Source organism: Patiria miniata, unplaced genomic scaffold, assembly GCF_015706575.1.
Source record: "Patiria miniata isolate m_02_andy unplaced genomic scaffold, ASM1570657v1 HiC_scaffold_8, whole genome shotgun sequence".
NCBI lineage: Eukaryota > Metazoa > Echinodermata > Asteroidea > Valvatida > Asterinidae > Patiria > Patiria miniata.
This window is the reverse complement of record NW_024037075.1, coordinates 118,204-137,577: the sequence shown is the minus strand read 5'-3', so window position 1 is coordinate 137,577 and position 19,374 is coordinate 118,204. Positions and strand designations below refer to the sequence as shown.

General features: G+C 43.6%; 1 protein-coding gene across 1 annotated transcript in view; it reads left to right on the top strand.

Moving 5' to 3' along the window:
• The window catches only part of LOC119719470 (meiosis regulator and mRNA stability factor 1-like), a 44,877-nt gene that overhangs the window by 15,945 nt on the left and 9,558 nt on the right, over positions 1-19,374 (top strand). Inside the window, exon 5 of the mRNA XM_038188943.1 lies at positions 12,286-12,408. Within this exon, the coding sequence (XP_038044871.1) occupies positions 12,286-12,408 (123 nt within the window). The remainder of the gene's footprint in view (positions 1-12,285; positions 12,409-19,374) is intronic.

Here is a 19,374-nt window from a genome sequence, read left to right as displayed (position 1 = left end):
TACTGAGGGTAACGTCTGTTTTTTTACCAATCAGTTTATAAGGGCTTTTCCCCCGTTCTGAAATTATGTCATCCACTGGGCCCCCAAAGCAATACTCTTCGGTGATTTCCAAACTCAGTAACACCTCAAAGACTCGGCCAGGTGCCGTCCGTGGGGAGACCGACGGCCAAGCGACCGTGTCCACCGCTACTCCACCAGCATCGTCGGCCATATCCATGGCCCGGCAATCCCCGGTGCCAGGGCCCCGCCTGCCCGGGCGGTGATTCAACTTTGCTCACCCCAGCCCTTGGTTTCTCTGAAGCCCGGTTCATACTTCATGCGAAAGCGAATGCGAAGCGAAATTGAAATATTGAGTTGCAATATGTTCAACTTTTACGAATTCGCAGTGCGAATACTTGCCACGACGTCACAAATTCGCGTTCGCTTTCGTTTTCGCGCAGAGTATGAACCGGGCTTGAGTGGTTCATTATACAACAGAGTTCCCTGCTGCCTCTGGGGTCCCTCCACAATCTGACACTGATTCTTCTCAGAAGTAGAAGGCCTGTCTCCTTCTCAGCCTCGACTGGCCCAAAACTCTAACATACCCCACACGTTTTCCGTCCTCCGGATGCTCCAGTCGTGTTAGTATTTGCCCCTAGTTCTCTCGGCGCTCCTACGGACTTGCCGTCTGAAACTCCGGCCCACGACTAAGATGTTTTTCTCTTCCCTGTCACCTCGTTAGGCCGAACAATAGGACACAACTATGCCAGCCTCCATGACCAGGGCCCCCAGGGAGAACAGTTCATTGACAACTGATGGGGCTACCCTGGTAAAATAACACGAAATAAATAAATAAATAAATAAATGACCACGCTTTATTGCCTGGTACAACGAGACATGGCGCACGTATTGGGGTTCTGTGAACCCTACACCTACTACACAACCGAGATCATTTAAATGACAACAGCTCCTGACTCACTAGTCACACCCGATCCCACCCCAGTGGTTTCTTTCGATCGGGTTTGTTCATCCAGTTGGTGTTCGACCAATCCAAACTGTGTCAGCCTCCTTTTCGATCGAGTCTGTACTCCTTCCCGGCAGACGAAACAACCTATCGTTGCTGACGACGTGCATGATAAATATTTTGATGTCAAATTTCAGCCCTCCAAATGTCTCGAGTCCCTTCCTTTCCAAGGGCGACCCCTCTTTACCAACCAGTTTCAGACTACTACGAAGAAGATCACTTTGACGAAGGTTCATCCAAAACTGTCTTCCCAGTCGTCCACAGCCGCCAAGCAGTGGTTTTCATTCCACTGCTCAATGCCCTGCAAATCCACGGGCCAACTTCTGTCCTTCAGCCTCTACCACCGCCTTTCAGCCATGGTTCGGCTGGCGGAAGTAAATAATATATGCCCACAGACAATGGGCCACCCATCACAGAATCTGTGAGAACCCGTTTGACCCATTTCGACCGGTTCCTTGGACCAAATCACTTCAGCCCGGTGGGTACTCGACATCGTCTCACTCAGCTACTGCCTCGGGTTCACGAGTGCCCCTCATCGGACACACACGCCTGCCAGACTCGGAGTCTTCACCAGAAATATGAAGACACTAGCCAGTACCCTCCATCGTCAAGGTCTATAGATGTTGATAAACCTCGACGATGGTTTCATCATCAGTGAATAGTGGATATCAACGGCTTGCGCAGTCTGTCAGACCCGCTGAGTCTCCAAGAGCCTGGGTTTCTCATCAACGAGTCCAAATCCCAGCCAATCCCAACCCCCTGGCCCACCTATTTCGGTGCCACACAACGGGACACAACGTGGTTTCCACGACTTGTCTGCCTTGTCTACATTCCTCCGCCTTCTCAAGAGGCTGCCGCCATCGCAGCCCATAGTCGTCGTCAGTCAACCCGAATTGTTTGCCACAGCCGATTACGGCATTTCCCTATAAATGGTCTGTACGGCGTACAGTGGGATCCCTTCGCTACAATTTCAACCGAAGTTGGCGATTCTTCTCCACCTCTACCAATCGGGTCTTACGGTTCTCATTGTCTAGAACTATCGTTCTGCAATTGCATTCAGGTTTTCGGGATGGTTCTTTGATTTCCGATTGCACCGTCCTCACACACCTCCTCCGAGGCATGTATGTTTCACAACCCTCCCAACGGACACTCCTACCGGTGTGGGATCATGGGTGGGTCTTTCAAGCTATTGCGTGGTCCTTGCTTGAACTCTGGACCAGGTTACTGTTCTTAACGTTTCCTTGAAAATAGTTTTCCTCCTGACGGCAGCCACAGTGCGCCGCATGAGTGAACTCCACGCCCTGACCATAGGTCAAGGACATTTGCATTGGGAGCCCAGTGGGGTCCGCCCATAGAGCTATATTAAATTACTAGAGCGCTAACTCGATGTACAAAGTAATGCCTGATGGGCACATCCATGTTTGTGCACAAACCTATGGAAAACTCGAAATTTTGTACGGCTTTTGTACGGCTATTTGCATATCTGCGTTTGTATTCCATACCAGTGCGTCATCGAAGCCGGGGGGGGGGGGGGGCGCTCTTCAAAACTTACCATTATTATGTATACTATATTATTATATGGACAATTTCACGGCGCATTGTAATGGTTGTTGAGCGGGTTTTCTTTGGTGGGATTGATGTCAGAAGAACTCTATAAACACTTTAAATCATTGCTGACAAAAAAATTGTCAAAAAAATCCGCCAGGGGGGGGGCAAAGTGTCCCCCCCCCCCCTGCCCCCCACTGGATACGCCACTGCCTGATCCCCCATGGCTCTTTCCTCACGAAGAACCAGTCGGCGACGTTCTTCCCGCCTGACATCTTCGTTCCTAACTTACAGTCCTTTTCCTCTGTCCCAGAGGACAAGCTCTGGTGTCCTATCCGGACCCTCAAGTGGTACCTCCATCAGACTGCACCGCTTAGCAGTGACCACTAAGCTCTGTCCATAACCATGGTTTTTCCACATCATCCAGCATCCCACGATACAATTGCTCGCTGGGTCGTGACGGCCACACGACTTTAATCGTCTGACTGGCCTATCCTGAACAGAGTACAAGCCCACAAAGTTCGCATCATGGTGACTTCTTGGGCCCTCTTTCAAAGGATTGCCCTTGCAGATATCATGCAAGCGGCATGTTAGAAATCCTCCAACTCCTTCACCTCCTGTTATTTCAGGGACGTGCTGCAAGCTGACGACAGAACCGTCATGCAGCCCTCCCTACTGCCCCAGCAGCGCAACCGGATCCGGTTCCTCCTCCGCTGGTGCCCCGCAGTACCGACCAGTGACGGCTTGCCCAATTATGGTAACAGCCGATTCCTCTGGTTTACTTTAGTGGGTTTAATCTTGTTGGCTTTTTTGGTGGATTCGTAGGGCTCAGTCAATTCGAATAATTGAATATTCGAATATTCGACCTTCCAATCGATTAAATATTCGGTTATTTGGCCATTCCAAATTCCCTCAAAAGCAAAAATATGCCATACATGTACATGTAGTCAACGTACGTGCACACGTCAGCATGCCATGTATGATTTCTTCACAGGTAAGTCAGGTATTTGACAACAATCAGTTGTTCTTCTGTCGTCAGTAATTTAAAGATTAACAATAACCAGAGAAGCTAGAGTGAAGGATTCCTTGTTTGCATGGGGGACGTATTAAGCCGTGAACCCCAAACACGGCGGGTGGTGTCAGCTATTGTGACTCTCCGACCCTTAACTCGTAAACAGGAACCGAGCATATCTATTACTGGAAGCTTCTTGAAGTCTACAAAACGGTGTACTTCCTAGTCACAGTATTGAGGATAAAAAAATCACTTTTATAATGATAAATCCCACTTTTGTCACCAAGAATTGAGGAAATGATTTTATATCATTTTAAATAAACTTATTCTCAACAACCAAAAACTCCAAGAAAAAACCTATATTATAATGTCTTTATTCAATTAAATATGGGTCTTTGAATTGTAAATGCATATTTAAGTTTATGCAAATAATGGGCGTGGGCGCGGCATACACACGCCCCAGCTTGACACGTGCAAAGCAGTATTTCCTTGTTTGCCCACAGGGGATGTATTATAAGCTGTGTACCCAAAACACGAAGGGTGACATTTCAGCAAAAAAAAAAAAAAAAATCGCCAGCCGAGCTCCGGCGGGCGCATTGTTGGCGGGCTAATTAGGGCACAGGTGCGCTGACCCGGTTCTTTTGTCTGGCTAAGTGCGTGCTCTGGAGATAACTTTCTAACAAATAGGCCACTAAAAGGTTTGGAAATTCCAACTTGCAACATTTTGATACATTTTGTCTAGCTGTGGTTTTCTATGCTGGGAATCAGGGGTACGGTGCGGTGAGTTGACCGCAAAGTCTGTCTGGCGAAATAAAATGAGAGCTCTTTTGAGTTTGAAATCCTCTCTGTTGTCTGCCCTTTTTCTTGCGTTTTGCTCGACTTGGAGGACATAAGCCAGAGGTTCCCGCTATTATTACTGAAAGTATAATTGCTGAACTAGTTTTTGAAGTGTTTATGTATGTTTTATTTGTGCAAATATTGGGTGCAATTAGCAGACTAACCCAGCGAACAAAGCTGACGGACAGCGAACGAAAATGTGTTCGATAAAAGGGTGCTCTGATCAGTTGAGAGAACTAGAATATTTTGTACACGTATTACGGAGGCATTGAGGCGAACATCTAACAGCCATAATAAATTTACCCCTAAAAGTAAACAAGAAATTCTTTAAAAAAAATCCCAGAGTCCGTAACGTAAATGAACCAAGGTTTTCAAAACGTTTTAATGTAATGTTGGGGTTCATGACAAGTTTTCTACAACACCGCCACGTGCTGTGGGCAGCATACTGCGTGCAAGGCGATTCCCTATAACCACGTGCATTCGACACGATTGAACAGGCAATGGAAAACTTTGGGGGGAATTGGCTTCGCTGTATCAGTGTAATGTACCGCTTCTTGTGCGACCCTGTGCGAGCAGAACGTCCTCAAAATAAGTACATGAAAACGGAAAATACAAAGGCCCAAACAGAAAAAAAGAAATCAAGTTCTTTGCATGAGATTGCAGAGGTCTTCTACATCGATGTTGGCATGCCATTTTCGCGATGTCAATAGCCGATCCAGTAAGCCCCTCCCACTGCGCACGTGGGCAAATTAACACGTGCTCCTCTCCAATGCCACGCTGCATTTTCCTATGCTGCACACATGTACATGTAACACCAACTTGCCAGGATCGCATCGGGGAAAACAGCGGCGGTTTTCTTTTGAAAGTAGGGATTGTAAGTAGGACAACAACAAACAAAAATACGGACAACGGAAACATTACTACTCATGCTAGAAGTTTGATATGAAAAGGTGTCAGGAAGTGTTTTGTGAAGACATGAAAGACAAAATGTCTTGTTTATCTTGGCGGAAGCATCAGCGATTGGTGTTGCAGTCCGGCGTTAAAAAAATGGGTTGGCTTTACTGCAAGCACTCCCAAAGCAGAAGTAATATATGTATGGCATTATTGCTTGGCATATATACAAGCTACTTTTATGGGGTTTTTTGGCAGCAACTTCAAACTTAACTTTGAGAATACACTTTTGTTGTTAAAAAAAAGTTTTTTCCACCTTTTTATTTTGTTGCATATCACCACCGAATATTCTTATTCGAAATAAATATTCGAATATTCGATTATCGATCGAATAACCGAATATTCGAATATTCGGCACAGCCCTATGGAATCGCACCTGCAACCTGCAGCACTTGAACCACCGTATTAGCAGATCTCAACATATTGGCAACTGGAGTGAATCAAATGGAATGAAGCTTAATATAGGAAAATGTAAAATAATGCATATGACACGGAGCAAGTGGCAAATAGATCTTCCCCACTATACTCTTTCTGGACAGACCAATAGCAGTCACCTCAACATACAAGTATCTTGGAATAGCTCTCAACATTAGTCCAAACTGAAATGATAATGTAAATGCTATAATAGGGAAAGCTAAACAAACACTGGGTTTCATCTGGCAGATGGGGGGGGGGCACTTCAACGTAATCACTCATGTCATTTGTTTACAATTGCACCCAGGTAGGTGAATTTCCTCAAGCTGCACAGCATCCATCTTTTTACTATTCATTCTCAAGATCTTTGTCTTCTTTTTGTTGATCTTTAATCCAACTCTTTTTGACATGTCAGACAATTTGTTTGTTTTCCTTTGCATCATTTTGTAAGTGGTTTGTTGACAACATGGCGATGTCATCTGCAAATCTAGATCTTCACTTGGACATCATTCGCCATCTAATTCAAGTGTTGTTGTCCTTGGTTGTCTTATTCATAACCCATTCAATTACAAGAAGGAACAAAAATCCAGACATGACGCACCCTTGTTTAACTCCTGTTTTCACTTTCTGTAACCTCTCCCTCATCTATGACTGCACAAACTCTGCACATGTACATGCGTTTGACTGTGTTAATTATTTCCTTGGTATTCCACACTGCCTCATTATCTTCCATAAACTGTCCCTATGTATTGAATCAAAAGTTTTTTTGAAGTCGATGACATTGACATCAGGTGAAGATTGCCACTTAATGGATTGTTCAATTATGTTTCTCAAGATGAAGATCTGCTCTGTTGTGGTCTTTTCTTCTCAAAAACCTGCTTGTTCGGGTCTGGGATTCTTATCAATAGGCCTACCTGTCTTAACCCTGTTAATGATGATTCTTCCCAGCACTTTACTAGCTATTGGTAACAATGCTGTCCCTCTCCAATGCTATCCCTCTACAGGCGTGCAAAAGTATTTATGCACCAGCTGTATGATTTTCAACTTCAACTGTGACTTCACAATATCATAAATGGTCAATAAATGTCCAAACCTGTGTCTTGTGTCATCATTTTAGTCAGTAATATTCAAGATTCCAACACTAAACATCCTTTCCTTCATGAAAAAAAAAATGCCGCTTCGCGACACCACTTCGTGACAACATTAAACCGCCACCTTGAATTGCCTAATTATGTATTCATGAGATCATGAATATTATTAAACTGGCAAAAAATCAATGGGGGAAAAAGGCGCCCAGTTTTTCAGGCCATTTAATGAATATTTAGCAGGTCAAATGCCGTCATCCATTCATAAATACTAAAACTAGAATCCCTGGGCCTTATAAGGGATGGTTAATTTGCATGTGAATGCTTTCTGAAAGCTCCACAATTCCACTTAAAAAGTCAGATCAATGATCACCAAAAAGGAATGATCCGTGGCTGGAATGGAGAGGTGTGTGTTCAAGGGATATAATGACTGTGTAGTACTGTCTGTGAAGCACGGGGGCTCTTGAACAATGGTCTGGGGCTGCTTCAGCTCATCAGCGTAGTAGGCGTTGGTGACCTACGGCTGGTAACACGTAGGTTTCGTTGATGTTGTTCGCGAAAATAGATCTCTTCTGATCAGCATAGAATTCCCGTTTCAGCAGGACAATGCACCGCCACATATTGCATTGATTACATAGGAATATCTGGCTGACCCAACCCCAGATTTCATTCGAGAAATGGGGGCAGTTGGGAGTTTGCAGGCAATGGAATGGCCATTGCAGCTCCAAGCCCCGACCTGAATCCGCTGGAGAAGTTGTGGAATGAGCTGGAAAGGCAAGTCCATTGCCAAGTTCATCAGCCACAGAAACAAGCTGAGTTGTTCCAAATTCTTTAGTGGATTTGGTATGGCCTGGACCATCAGATTATTGCCAATCTGTTGATGTCAGTGAGCCAGCGGTGCCAAGCTGTAAAAAAAATGTTGGGGAAGCTTTTACTCAGTATTAACCTTTCGTCACTTTTGTTTTCTATGGGCGCCGCCATCTTGGATTTTGTGATGGCCTCCATTGACATTGTGCACTGGAAAAACCACGATGGGCAGGCATCAGCCATTGTGAAATGGCTAAACGTTTAAATGGTTCTTTAAATGTTTGCTAAACATTTACACAATTAAACACAAAGTCACATCCTTAGTCTGCTTTTAACAACTCAGGTGTAATCATGTCTATTCCTCCTCCTTTCCCATTCTTCAACTGCTTGACAGCTTCTCACTTCTACCTTGCTGATTGGTTGTGTTTATAATTTCAGCTTCTGGGAAGTCCCCAGCTTCGATTATCACTGGATTTGTTGGGACATTCCAATTGAGGATTTCCTCAAAATGTTCTTCCAATGTGATCTTATCCCCCCATCATCAGTAATAATATTTCTTTGTTTGTCCTTCACTGCAGTTGCGTGACAAGGTTTGTCATTGCAAATAGTTGTGGTTATTACATAGAGAGTCTTCATCTGTCCATTTTCAGCAGCCCTTTGGGCATCAGTTGCTAGGCTTTCCACCCACTTCCTTTTGTCGGTCCTCATGCTTGACTTCGATTCTTGGTCCTTTGTCTTAGATTTTGCATTTTCAATCTTGAGTTTGAGATGTTTTCTTTCTTCAACTTTCTTCCAGGATTCCGTACCTATCCAAGGCTTTTGTTGTGTTTTCTTGGGTCCAAGCACCTCCTTGGCAGTTTGGTTGAATATCTTGTTGATTTTGCTCCATTTGTTGTAATGTAAATTTTCATCTGGTACAGCTTCAAGTACTGCAATGTTATTCCTAAGTTCCAACTGGAATTGGTTCTTGATTGATTGTTTTTTTGCAGTTTGTTAACGTCATATTTTGTTCTCGGTTTAGAAGTGCTCTGTTTTCTTTTCAGTTTCAGCTTTGCCTGTGTTCTTACAAGTTGTAGATCTCTCCCACATCTACGCCTCTCATGACTCGTGTGTCTTTGATTGATGACCTGTACTTTTAATTGATGAGTTTTTGTACTTTTAGTTGCCTCTGGATGGAGCAAGTGAGAAAGTCAATCAAAAGCTGCTTCTGACAGTCATACAACTTGTGGATCATAGGTTTCTAGGTTTCAAATGTCTCAAAAAACTTTTCAAGAAGTGGCAAACTTTTGAAGGAGTATACTTCTCAAGGAGTATGCACTGAACAGCCACTGAACAGCTACATATACACTGAACAGACGCTTGATATCAACTGCACATTGAGGATGCCGTCAGCCATCTGTGGTTGATACATCTCTGTGGTACAGTGTACTTCAAAACAAGTATGCTGCAAACCAGTTGCAATTGTTCACCAAAATTCAGGTGTCCATTTAAAGTCATGCAGATATTTGTGAGCATGCTCTCTGCATACGAATCGAATGGATGGCGAAGCATTTTGATACATTATCATGTGTGTCTCCATCAATGTCAAGCAAGTATGGGGCAACATTTTGCATGATTTTTCTTCCAAGTACACTCTTACTGCCACATATTACAGCTCAACTATCCATAAAAATTGACATGATGTTCCTCAATGGCAAGTCCTCTCTTTGGAAACTTCCAAAAGTGCACCGTACTCATGAAGACAAGGTGTTTCACAATTACCTGGTGAGTGTCAAGGTAGTAAAAGCTTAGAAGAATACACAGCACGTTGTGGAGGTTGTCGACGGCTTATGCAGTTTTGGCGACACATTATGTCATTTTGTATGATGCACTTGTTCTGTGCATTCCATAAAGTGAAGTTCAATCATCGAGTTCATTGATACAAAGAGAGACACTACACGTTAAAACGTGCAGTAACACGATCATGATGCTTAAATGTTGGATTACATGAGAAAACACCAACAACTGGTAATACCGGCATGGGCTGACTTTTGGATTTTTGTTATTCCTCTCTTTCCACGTTGTCCTCTTAAATTCTGTAGTGATCGGACACAATCGGACACGATCCTTCGAAAGAGAGTGCCTTTAAACTTGTAGTGCGAGTGGTTCATGATGAGTGTATGTTATTTCAAATATGAAATATCCCCACATCTGAAAATTGTCTTCATGGCATGAAAAACCAATATGCGAAGTTTCATGCTTTTGTCACAAAGGCCATGTTCAGACACCGTTTTAGCTAAAACAGTAAAAGTTAAAACGATCGCTCTCCACGGAAAGCCCGTCATAAAAATAAAACTACTGAGTGCCCAGACATCGTTTTAAGTATAGCAAGTTCAACTCGAAGTGGTTTATCTCAGTTTCTAAGGTCACGTAGAACATCCACCTCGGCAAAAACCGAAGAGCCTTCACTCTTCCATTTTTACAGTTCGGTACACATGGTCTGAGCCTCTCACCGTCATGTGTTTTGCCATGCCGTGTTTGACATCGCAGCCTCGGCCGGTCGTATAGCATGGCACGTGGTGAACGTGACGAGAGTGACTAGTCCACCACAGCAATTTTCCCATTTTTTTTTTTAAGTATTGTACATCGGCCTTACACCATTTGTGTTTACATTTTGGGAGCTATTTTCTGCACCTTTCGTGATGCAAAAAGACATAATTCTGTTCTAAAGAGTTGTTCGAAAACCAGTGTTCGAAACCACACGTCATTGAACAGATTTCACACCATGTTTACTGCATCAACTTGCCCGCACAACATGTCAGTCACGTGAAAATACACGTGATATTAACGTTGCAATATTGACCAATCAACGCCAAGGTTTTCCTGATAGTTGAATATATTAGAGTATAATAATAATTACGCTTCGGTTAGCGGTTGTTGCGTTGGCATGTTTGTCATCCTGTGTGCAAGTGAGCACGATGTGAAACTCGGACCAAGTGGTCAGAAAACTTGCGGAGATTGGACTTGAAAGTTGGATTTTTTTTTCATGAATGGCTGACGGTAGGAGAATTAGGAGATTCACGGGTGCTTTGTGCCACCATGTAGCCCATGGTACATTGTTTGATAAATACAAAAACGTACCAACTGAGAAGGCGTTAGGTAACTTCGGGTCACTGCTCTGGCTAAAACGGGAGATCAACTCATTCTGGTTATGTGCTAAACCCTCCCTCCGAGGGGGTTTAAGTTGCCGTTTTAGCGACAAGTTGAAGTCGATTCGTTCTAAATATAAAAGCGTTCAGACATCGTTTTAGCAAGAAAGTTACACTGAATCGAGTTCAACCGGTGTTTTAAGGGAATTTAAAACGGTGTCTGAACGACCTCAACAATTCTTGGAAATATTGGAGCTATGCTGCTCCGCTACATCTTAGAGTCAATCTGCTATATTGGAAACCATGGTTTAATGCATAATCTTTTGTCTTATAATATATTATTAGATTTCATCCACATCATATATCGCTAGACAACGTATCCAAGTGAGAAGAATCATGTAACCCACAAATGGGCAATTCCACCGTCACTCACGTTACATTTATATGCCATGAGGCTACTTTGACCTCTCACTGCTTCATAAGTATTTGATCAAGCTGAATCCAACCAGCCATACAACAACCTTGGGGTAAGGGGTACTCAAATATGGAAAGAAAAATTCAATCCATTCATTAACTTTTTAAAGACATGTGTTTTGTTGGTCATCACTCACGTTACAAAAAAAAGGACATGGAAACTTCTCCTGCAAGTTTGTTGTTACAGTCTCTTCAAACTGTAGTCTCCAACACAGAAGTAACAATATTTTACCTATCATTCAACCCATAGCTAGATATAAAAACCCATTTGAATCAAATAAGGGTGTATTTTAGATGCAAGGGACATTAGATTACAGGTGGATACCGTCACTCACGTTACTTCCTCTTCATGGTTTCCAACACGGCATAAAATCTGAGTTTGATGAACTGCAACATAATGAAACTCTTTTCATATAATATATGAACCTTTCTCTCTGCCTTAAACACAAAAACTCTCAATAACAGTCACATTTTACATGTTGAAACAAGGTGCCAAAATGACTACCAAAAATCCATGATTTTAGCCAAAAGAACACCAAGTTTTTTAACCCAAAATCACACTTAACTACATTCCATCTCATTGGCGTACCACTCAAATGAAAGATCTTGTTGTCCCCTTTAATTTGACACCACATGTGATGTTGTGATGCTTGTAGTTTGGAAGATTTCATACGGTTTCCACTTTCCAGCCGTGTCCACTTTTTCGTGGAATTTCCCAAATGCTCATTTCAAATAATAATGAACATATGAAGTAGTCCTTAGATAATAATATTTTAGTTCTTTTATTTCAAAGAAAGATGTTGTTTTAAAAGGAAAAGGATGTATCAATATTGATATGCATAAGTGCTCATGTGTTGTCTCCTTGTAATAACTCTTTACCGAGATATACATCTTGAAACACAGTCAGTCGCAATCTTGTCAAAAATTGGATCTAAGCAACTTATTTGGAGATGAATGAATAGATGTAATCAACAGATTACATGAAGAAGAAACCTTACTAGATTCTTTCATTTATTATTTTCTTTTCAGATGACACTTCAGGAATTTCCATCAGCCTACCTTAGATGCTTTAATAAACCTTGGAAAGTCACAGATTATGGTGTTTGCGACCTTCAAGATCTACTGACTGAGGTCCCGGAAACAATGGCCATGGTAATTTTGTGTTTTTGCAGTGTATCTAGAAAACTACAAGGCCAATTGGATTGAAACTTATGTACATACCGGGATGTGTTATAGATGAAAGTTGGAAGTCATCATGTGGATTTTTATCAATTTTTCTTCTTTTTTTCCCCATCTCATCTGCATATCTCCGGAACAAAACATGCTACATTCAAAATGTCTGTTTGTATTAGTTTTGTGAGGTCATAGATACACTCAACCAAAAAAAGAAGTCCCCCCCCCCTTAATACTTTTTGTCTGACTCAAAAACTACTGGGCACATCTTGCTCAAATTATGACTGATCAGTACAGAAATTCCTTAGCAATCCAGCCATACTCTTTGTTTGGCCGAAAACAGTTATAATGTGTACAAAATGATGCAATTTATGACAAGTGATACCAACAAAAAGTTGCATTTTTGTACACTTGCAAGGTGAGTTTGAACTGCAACATGCACGTATACAAAAGTGCAACTGTTTTCGGTATCATTTGTCATAAATTGCATATATTCGTACACATTACCGTTTTGGGCGAAATAAAGAGTATGGCTGAATTGCTAATGAATTTCTGTACTGATTAGTCGTTATTTGAGCGAGAGGGTGCTCAGTAGTTTTTGAGTTAGACAAAAAAGTATTGGCGGGGGGGGGGAACTTTCTTTTTTGGTTTAGTGTATATATGCACACAATTTTGAATAATTTGTGACGCTATCATGACGTCATAAAAAATGTGAGGTTTTTTTTTAAACACATACATAAGGAAATATCTGTTCGTTCTGAAACTTGGTGCATAGGTAGATATGGATTATATATAATCCGAAGTGACGTCGTCATGTTGACGTCATCAATTGATTTTTAATTAATTTTTAAATAAATCTTCTTTTTTTTCTAATTGCAAAATTTGACATGAAATGCAGCAGATAACTAAATATTTCAGGGAAATCTTTCAAATGGATACGAGTACCAAAATCGGCAGAAATACTCCTTAGAGATTACTCTTTTGATAAAGCCCATTAGCAACTCCAAAATTTAAGATGGCGGCCAGTTTCAAGATGCCCGCAAGGAAATTCTTGCAAGGAAATATTATTTGTTTGCAATAAAATCACCTAGACGTGGCCTAAATGAATGATCTTGGTGTTGAATCATACATTTGTAACCATGTAGAAGCTTCTTTGTACCATATATAAGCCATGCAATAAAAAAATCTGCTATAAGAGCGCTAGGTAGGCTAACATGCATGGTGGTGTAATGGTAGAGTATTCGCGGCACTAGTGGGGGGGGGGTGGGCACTCCACGGGTAAGTATTTGCTAGTAGTATCTGCCCACACCTTGGTGGGGGGATTCTACTGTGCTCTACTTACCCGTAGAGTATTGCTACATATGCAGAATAGTACTGTTTTAGGTAGGTGGGTTTGAGAGTATACGATGTTTAAGGCGGGCCACAAGGAAGCATGAGCCATAAGCCAACAAAATTAAACCCAATAAAGTAAATCATATATGAATCGGCTCTTAACATAATGGGGTAGGTCATCAGTTGTTGGTACTGTGGGGCGCCAGCGGAGGAGGAACCGGATCCGGTTGTGCCGCTGGGGCAGTTTAGGCTGCACGACTGGTTCTGCTGCCGGTCGGCTTGCAGCACATCCTCGAGATAACAGAGGTGATCGAAGGTGTTGGAGGATTTCCAACATGCCCCTAGTAGGATTATCTGCAAGGGGCACTCCTTTGACAAAACCCCAAGAGGTAGCCACGCTGCAAACTTTGTGGGCCTGTACTTCAGGATAGGCCAGTCAGGTGATGCGAGTCGTATGGCCGTCACGACTCAGCGAGCGATTGCATCACGGGATGCTGGATGATGCGAAGCGCTAGACTCGATTGGAAGAGGTGAGAAGAAAATCACCAACTTCGGTTAGAGTTGTAGCGAAGGAATCCACTGCACGCCATCTGCACTATTTATAGAAATAAGTAGTGAAGTAGACCCGACTGAGGTTAACAAAGAATGTCTAGCCATTGTGGGAGGAGGAGCAGGGCATGATAGAAAAGGCGAACAAGTCGTGAAACCACGATTGTTGTGGCCACAAAGGGGCAATCAGGAGGACCCTGCATGGGTCCTGCTTGATCTTCCCGATTACTTAGGGTAGTAGGGAGATCGGGGGAAAGCGTAGGCAAACAGGTTGGTCCACACAAATGAAAGGGCATCGGTTCGCCACATCTGGGTCTCTGGAGATCTGGAACCGTACACCGGGAGCTGGTGGTTGAGTATTGTTGAGAACTGTGAGAAGATCGTTTGCCTGACCGAATTTGGGAGTGTCCACTCCTTGGGGTGAATCCAGCCCGGGAAAGAGCGACGGCTGTGGTGTTGTCCGTGCCCGCTAGATAGACTGCTCTGTGGGCCGTTGAGATGGGATTGGCATGGATTTGGACTCGTTGATGAGGAAACCCAGGCATTCGGCAAGGGAGCGGGTCTGACAGACTGTGTGAGCAGCTGATGCCCGCGATTTGCCGATGATGAGCCAGTCGTTGAGGCACATGAACACATGTAGACCTTGACGAAGGAGGGCACTGTCCACTGTTTCACAATTCTGGTGAAGACCCGAGGGTCGTGGACAAGCCAAAAGGAAGGGCTTGGCACTCGTATGTGGTGCCTTCTTAGGAAACTGAAGGAACCTGGTGTGGTGTGGGGACGAGGCCTCTTTGACTCACTAGTCACCCCGATCCCCCCCCCCCCCCCCCCCCCCCCCCCCCCCGTGGTTCCCTTCGATTGGGTTTGTTCTCAGCAGATCCAGTCCCTGTTCAACCAACCCAAACTGCGGCGCCCTCCTTGAAGCTCAAGTTTGTACTCCTTCCTAACAGACGAGACGACCCCAGTACCTTACCATGCCTATCGTTGCTGATGACGTGCGTGATAACATTGTTGCTGACTCTGGTCATCGGACCTTGACTACATCCCTGTTGCCAGACGCTACCCGTAACTGCAACGAACAGCACTTCAACACTTTGACGGCGCCGCTCGTTTGGGTATAACCCACACAACGTTTTTGCTCCTATTGTCCGACAGGCCAGGCCTTGGCAATGATGGTGCCCTCCGCCAGCTCCTCCACTGGTATAGTCTCTGGGCTGTTACTGAACCAGAGATCATTTGTATCTGGTGGCTGGGTGGGGAAGGTTTGTAACCTCTTCCTTTCTGCAGCTGCTTCCCGAGGGTGGAGCTGATCTAGAGCTGTCGGGTTGGGAAGTTGTTTGGTGACTGAAGGGTAGGAGGTGGACTGATATGGGCGGCGGCTGCAGACACATCCTGTGGCACTAACAACCGGCTCCTCTTGTCATTGGTCAGAGCTTTCTTCCGCTGAGGGGGAGAGGACTCAGGGCTGGTCGGAGTAGGGATCGGAGCGACAGGAACAGTTATTTGTCTGTTGAAGAGAAAGAGATAGTTGTCTGGGCTGCATACCTGCTCCAATGGCACCACTTTGGGCTTGAAGTTGTCACCTTTTTTGAGTAGTGCGTAATAGTGACCGCCGTTGTCTTAAGTCCCATTGTGGTTGATGATGGCTGTCAGCTCAAACTGTGCTCCTTGGAGTGAGTGCATGTCAGAAGTTGTCATGATGGTCTGGAGCTTCTGAAACTGGCCTGAAGGCCTGAGCCTGAATTAAGGATGTGACGTTTACACGTGTAAACGAAAAAGAAATCAAATCCGTTTAGAAATTTTCCCAAACATTTAAACGAAACTCAAATTTCAAAAATGGGACCTTGTATTTTGCGCAACCTACCCTCCAGTTTTATTTACAAAGAATCTACGATGTTTATTTTATTTCATTTATAAAGAATTAGAAACGCATTTTATAGTAGTTAATCATGTTCCAAGAAGTTTTATTGATGCATTGTTCAATGATCGGCAACTGTTTTGTGTCAAATTGATACACAGTGTATACAATTGCTTGTGTTTGATGTTTTCAACACGCCGCTGGGCCAAGATCGATGCCTGGCGCGATGGCGCCTCTCCTAGGTTTATTATTAAAATACTGAGTTTTAAAACAATTCCGAGTCTGTCTTTTTGTCTGTATTTTTTCTCTGAACTTGAATTTGCTGCAATCATCACTTGGTGTGTGCAGTAATCAAACCAATGGCTAGCACTTTCATAATGATTTAAAAACCGGCGAGGACCCCCCCCCCAAAAAAGTTTACCCCGCTCCCCCGTAAGCTACTCAAGTGAAGGCGTTATTTAAAACGATGTATTTTGATGCATTGGGATTATTTTTTTCCCCAAGTGCTGTATATATAAGCCCGCCGCTCCCTGTATCCAAAGTTACTGCCGCTTCCGTAACAAGGAAATCGATGACGATGACCCAGAATTTGTTTGGTGTTGGCGGGGGTAAAATAAAAAATTTTTTTTGGATCTCAGGGCGGGAGCTGAGGGGCGGTGACTTTACAGGATCTATTATAGGAAGGAAATTGCATTTTTTTAAAGAGCGATATCAACGTAGATTATTTGCGTGTTTTACCTTTGTTTTTTAAATAGGCCTGTTTCGGACTTCCGAAAAGATGCTCCATCCTCGACTGCGGTTTTCGTTTATTTGAAAATGTAGCAAATTATTTGCTTCCGTTATAAACTTCACAATCACAAACGTTGCTAGATCAAAATTCAAAAGTTTTGTAAGGGTATTTATTGGCGCTGCACCAGACACTTCAGCACTTTCTTTCGATTTGTTCCTACTGTTTGTTCCTCGATTTGTTCCTCGCTCCTTTCAACCAATTTGTTCCTGCTTGACAAAATGCCTCGCACATCAAATAGTCCAGTGTGGAACACGTTTGAAAAAGTGAATGACCATAGTGTAAAATGCAAAATATGCAGCGCGACCCTCTCATACAAAGGTGGTTCCACCGGAACGATGATTAATCATATAAAAATTAAACACCCATCCGAGAATCAGATGAAACCACCAGCGGCAGCCAGACAATGATGACCTCATTCCTAAGGAAGGAAAATTGCAACTCACCTAGGGCAACCAAAATCTCAGAACTCATAGCTGCAGCAATTGCTCAGGCAAGCTTGCCGATCAGCCTGGTAGAGGAAGATGGGTTCAGAAAGCTATTGGCGTATCTGGAAACCTGGATACAAGGTACCCTGCCGAAAAACAATGACTCAGTTGCATCTGATGTACGAGCAGAAAAAAGACTCTCTAAATAAGGAGTTGCAAGATGCCTACAGCGTCGCCCTAACAACAGACTGCTGGACATCAATGAGTCAAGAGGGCTACATGACTGTGACATGCCACTTTATCCGGGACTGGAAACACCATGCGTTTGTATTGGACACGGCCCTTGTTGCCTCTTTTCATCACAGCGATGACGAAGATCAAGAAGAAGAAACACAAGGCCCGCAGCGTCATACAGCTCAAGCCCTTTCCAACCAGCTTGAAGAAGTCGTCAATCAGTGGGGACTAAGCGGCAAGGTCAGCGCTGTAGTTCACGACAATGCATCCAACACGAAGGACATTGGAACTCTATCCAATATGGAGGTTAGCGATGTTGGATGTGCCGCTCACACCTTGCAGTTAAGCGTGAACAAAGGCCTGGATTGCAACAGCCGCATCAAAACTGTCATCGGTGGTGCAAAGCGTCTTGTCGGTCACTTTGAACACAGCAATGTGGCCACAAAAGCCCTTGAATCTAAACAGCGGCAAATGGATGACACTCCAAAGCATCGCCTAATATCTTCGTGCAAGACACGCTGGAATTCAGTTTTTGAGATGCTGCAATGACTCCTAGAGAATCGCTGGCCAGTCTGCTTCATCCTCAGCGACAGACAATACACAAAACTATCTGATGCGCAGACGTTGGATCTGAAGTCAGAGCAGTGGAACCTCATGGGCGAGTTAGTTAAGTGCCTCAAACCTCTTCAGGTATGGTATATTATAAAATTACCCCCACCGAAATTAATGTTAGATGCCCCACCCCGTTTTTGCATTACCCGTTTTTGCATTACCAACGTTGTTCACTTGTAAAATGTGGAATGGAACGAACAAAAAGTACAGGATAAGTAAACGATAATTTAATGCAATGGGCGCATTAATTCATGGACAACAACAATTGCTGCTACATTTGCAGGTACGATAGATCATCAGTGTATGCATGCAAAGAAAAATTAAAAGAAATGTTTAGAGCTAAAATAGCATCTTGGCTGTTTGCCAGACTGTCCGTGCTATCTTTGAAAAATGTCGCTGAAACGATTCCGAAATATGAGCATGCGTGGTGACTGATCATAAAGGTGTGACACAAAATGGTTGATAATAATTAATAATGAAGGGTGATCTTCTATTCCACACAGGTTGCAACAACAGTGCTGTCAGCGGAGAAGAATGTTAGCGCCTCTATCGTCCATCCAATTATTAGAGGTTTGGTGAGGAACCACATGGAGCCGCTAGAAGCCGACTCTGCACCTATTACTGAGTTCAAGATAGTAGTGGCCAGGGATCTCGAGCATAGATTCTGCTCTGAGGGTGAGGAGGCCCTGACCGGGCCTCCTATGTTGGCATCAGTACTAGATCCACGGTACAAGCATCTTTCCTTTGTGGACGAAGACTACCGAGATCTTCCCTTCTGTGCTGTCAAGGAAGAAATGGCAGTAATTATTTTGGCCACACAGGAGCGAAAGAACCACCAGCAAAGAAGACCAAAGAAGCATCTGGCAAGGACTTTTTACTTGGAACCAGCGGAGCCAGTGAAAAATCCAATGTCGATGTGGCTGCAGTTGCTCAGTCAGAGTTTGATATGTACATGCGTAGTCCCCCACTGGACAATGAGACAGACCCCATGAACTGGTGGCGAGATAACAGTAAGCTTTTCCCAACTCTGTCAAGGCTAGCACAGAAGTTCCTCGCCATCCCTGCAACCTCAGTACCCTCGGCTGCTGGGAACATTGTCAATAGCAAGAGAAGTCTCCTACTTCCAGAAAATGTCAATAGGTGTT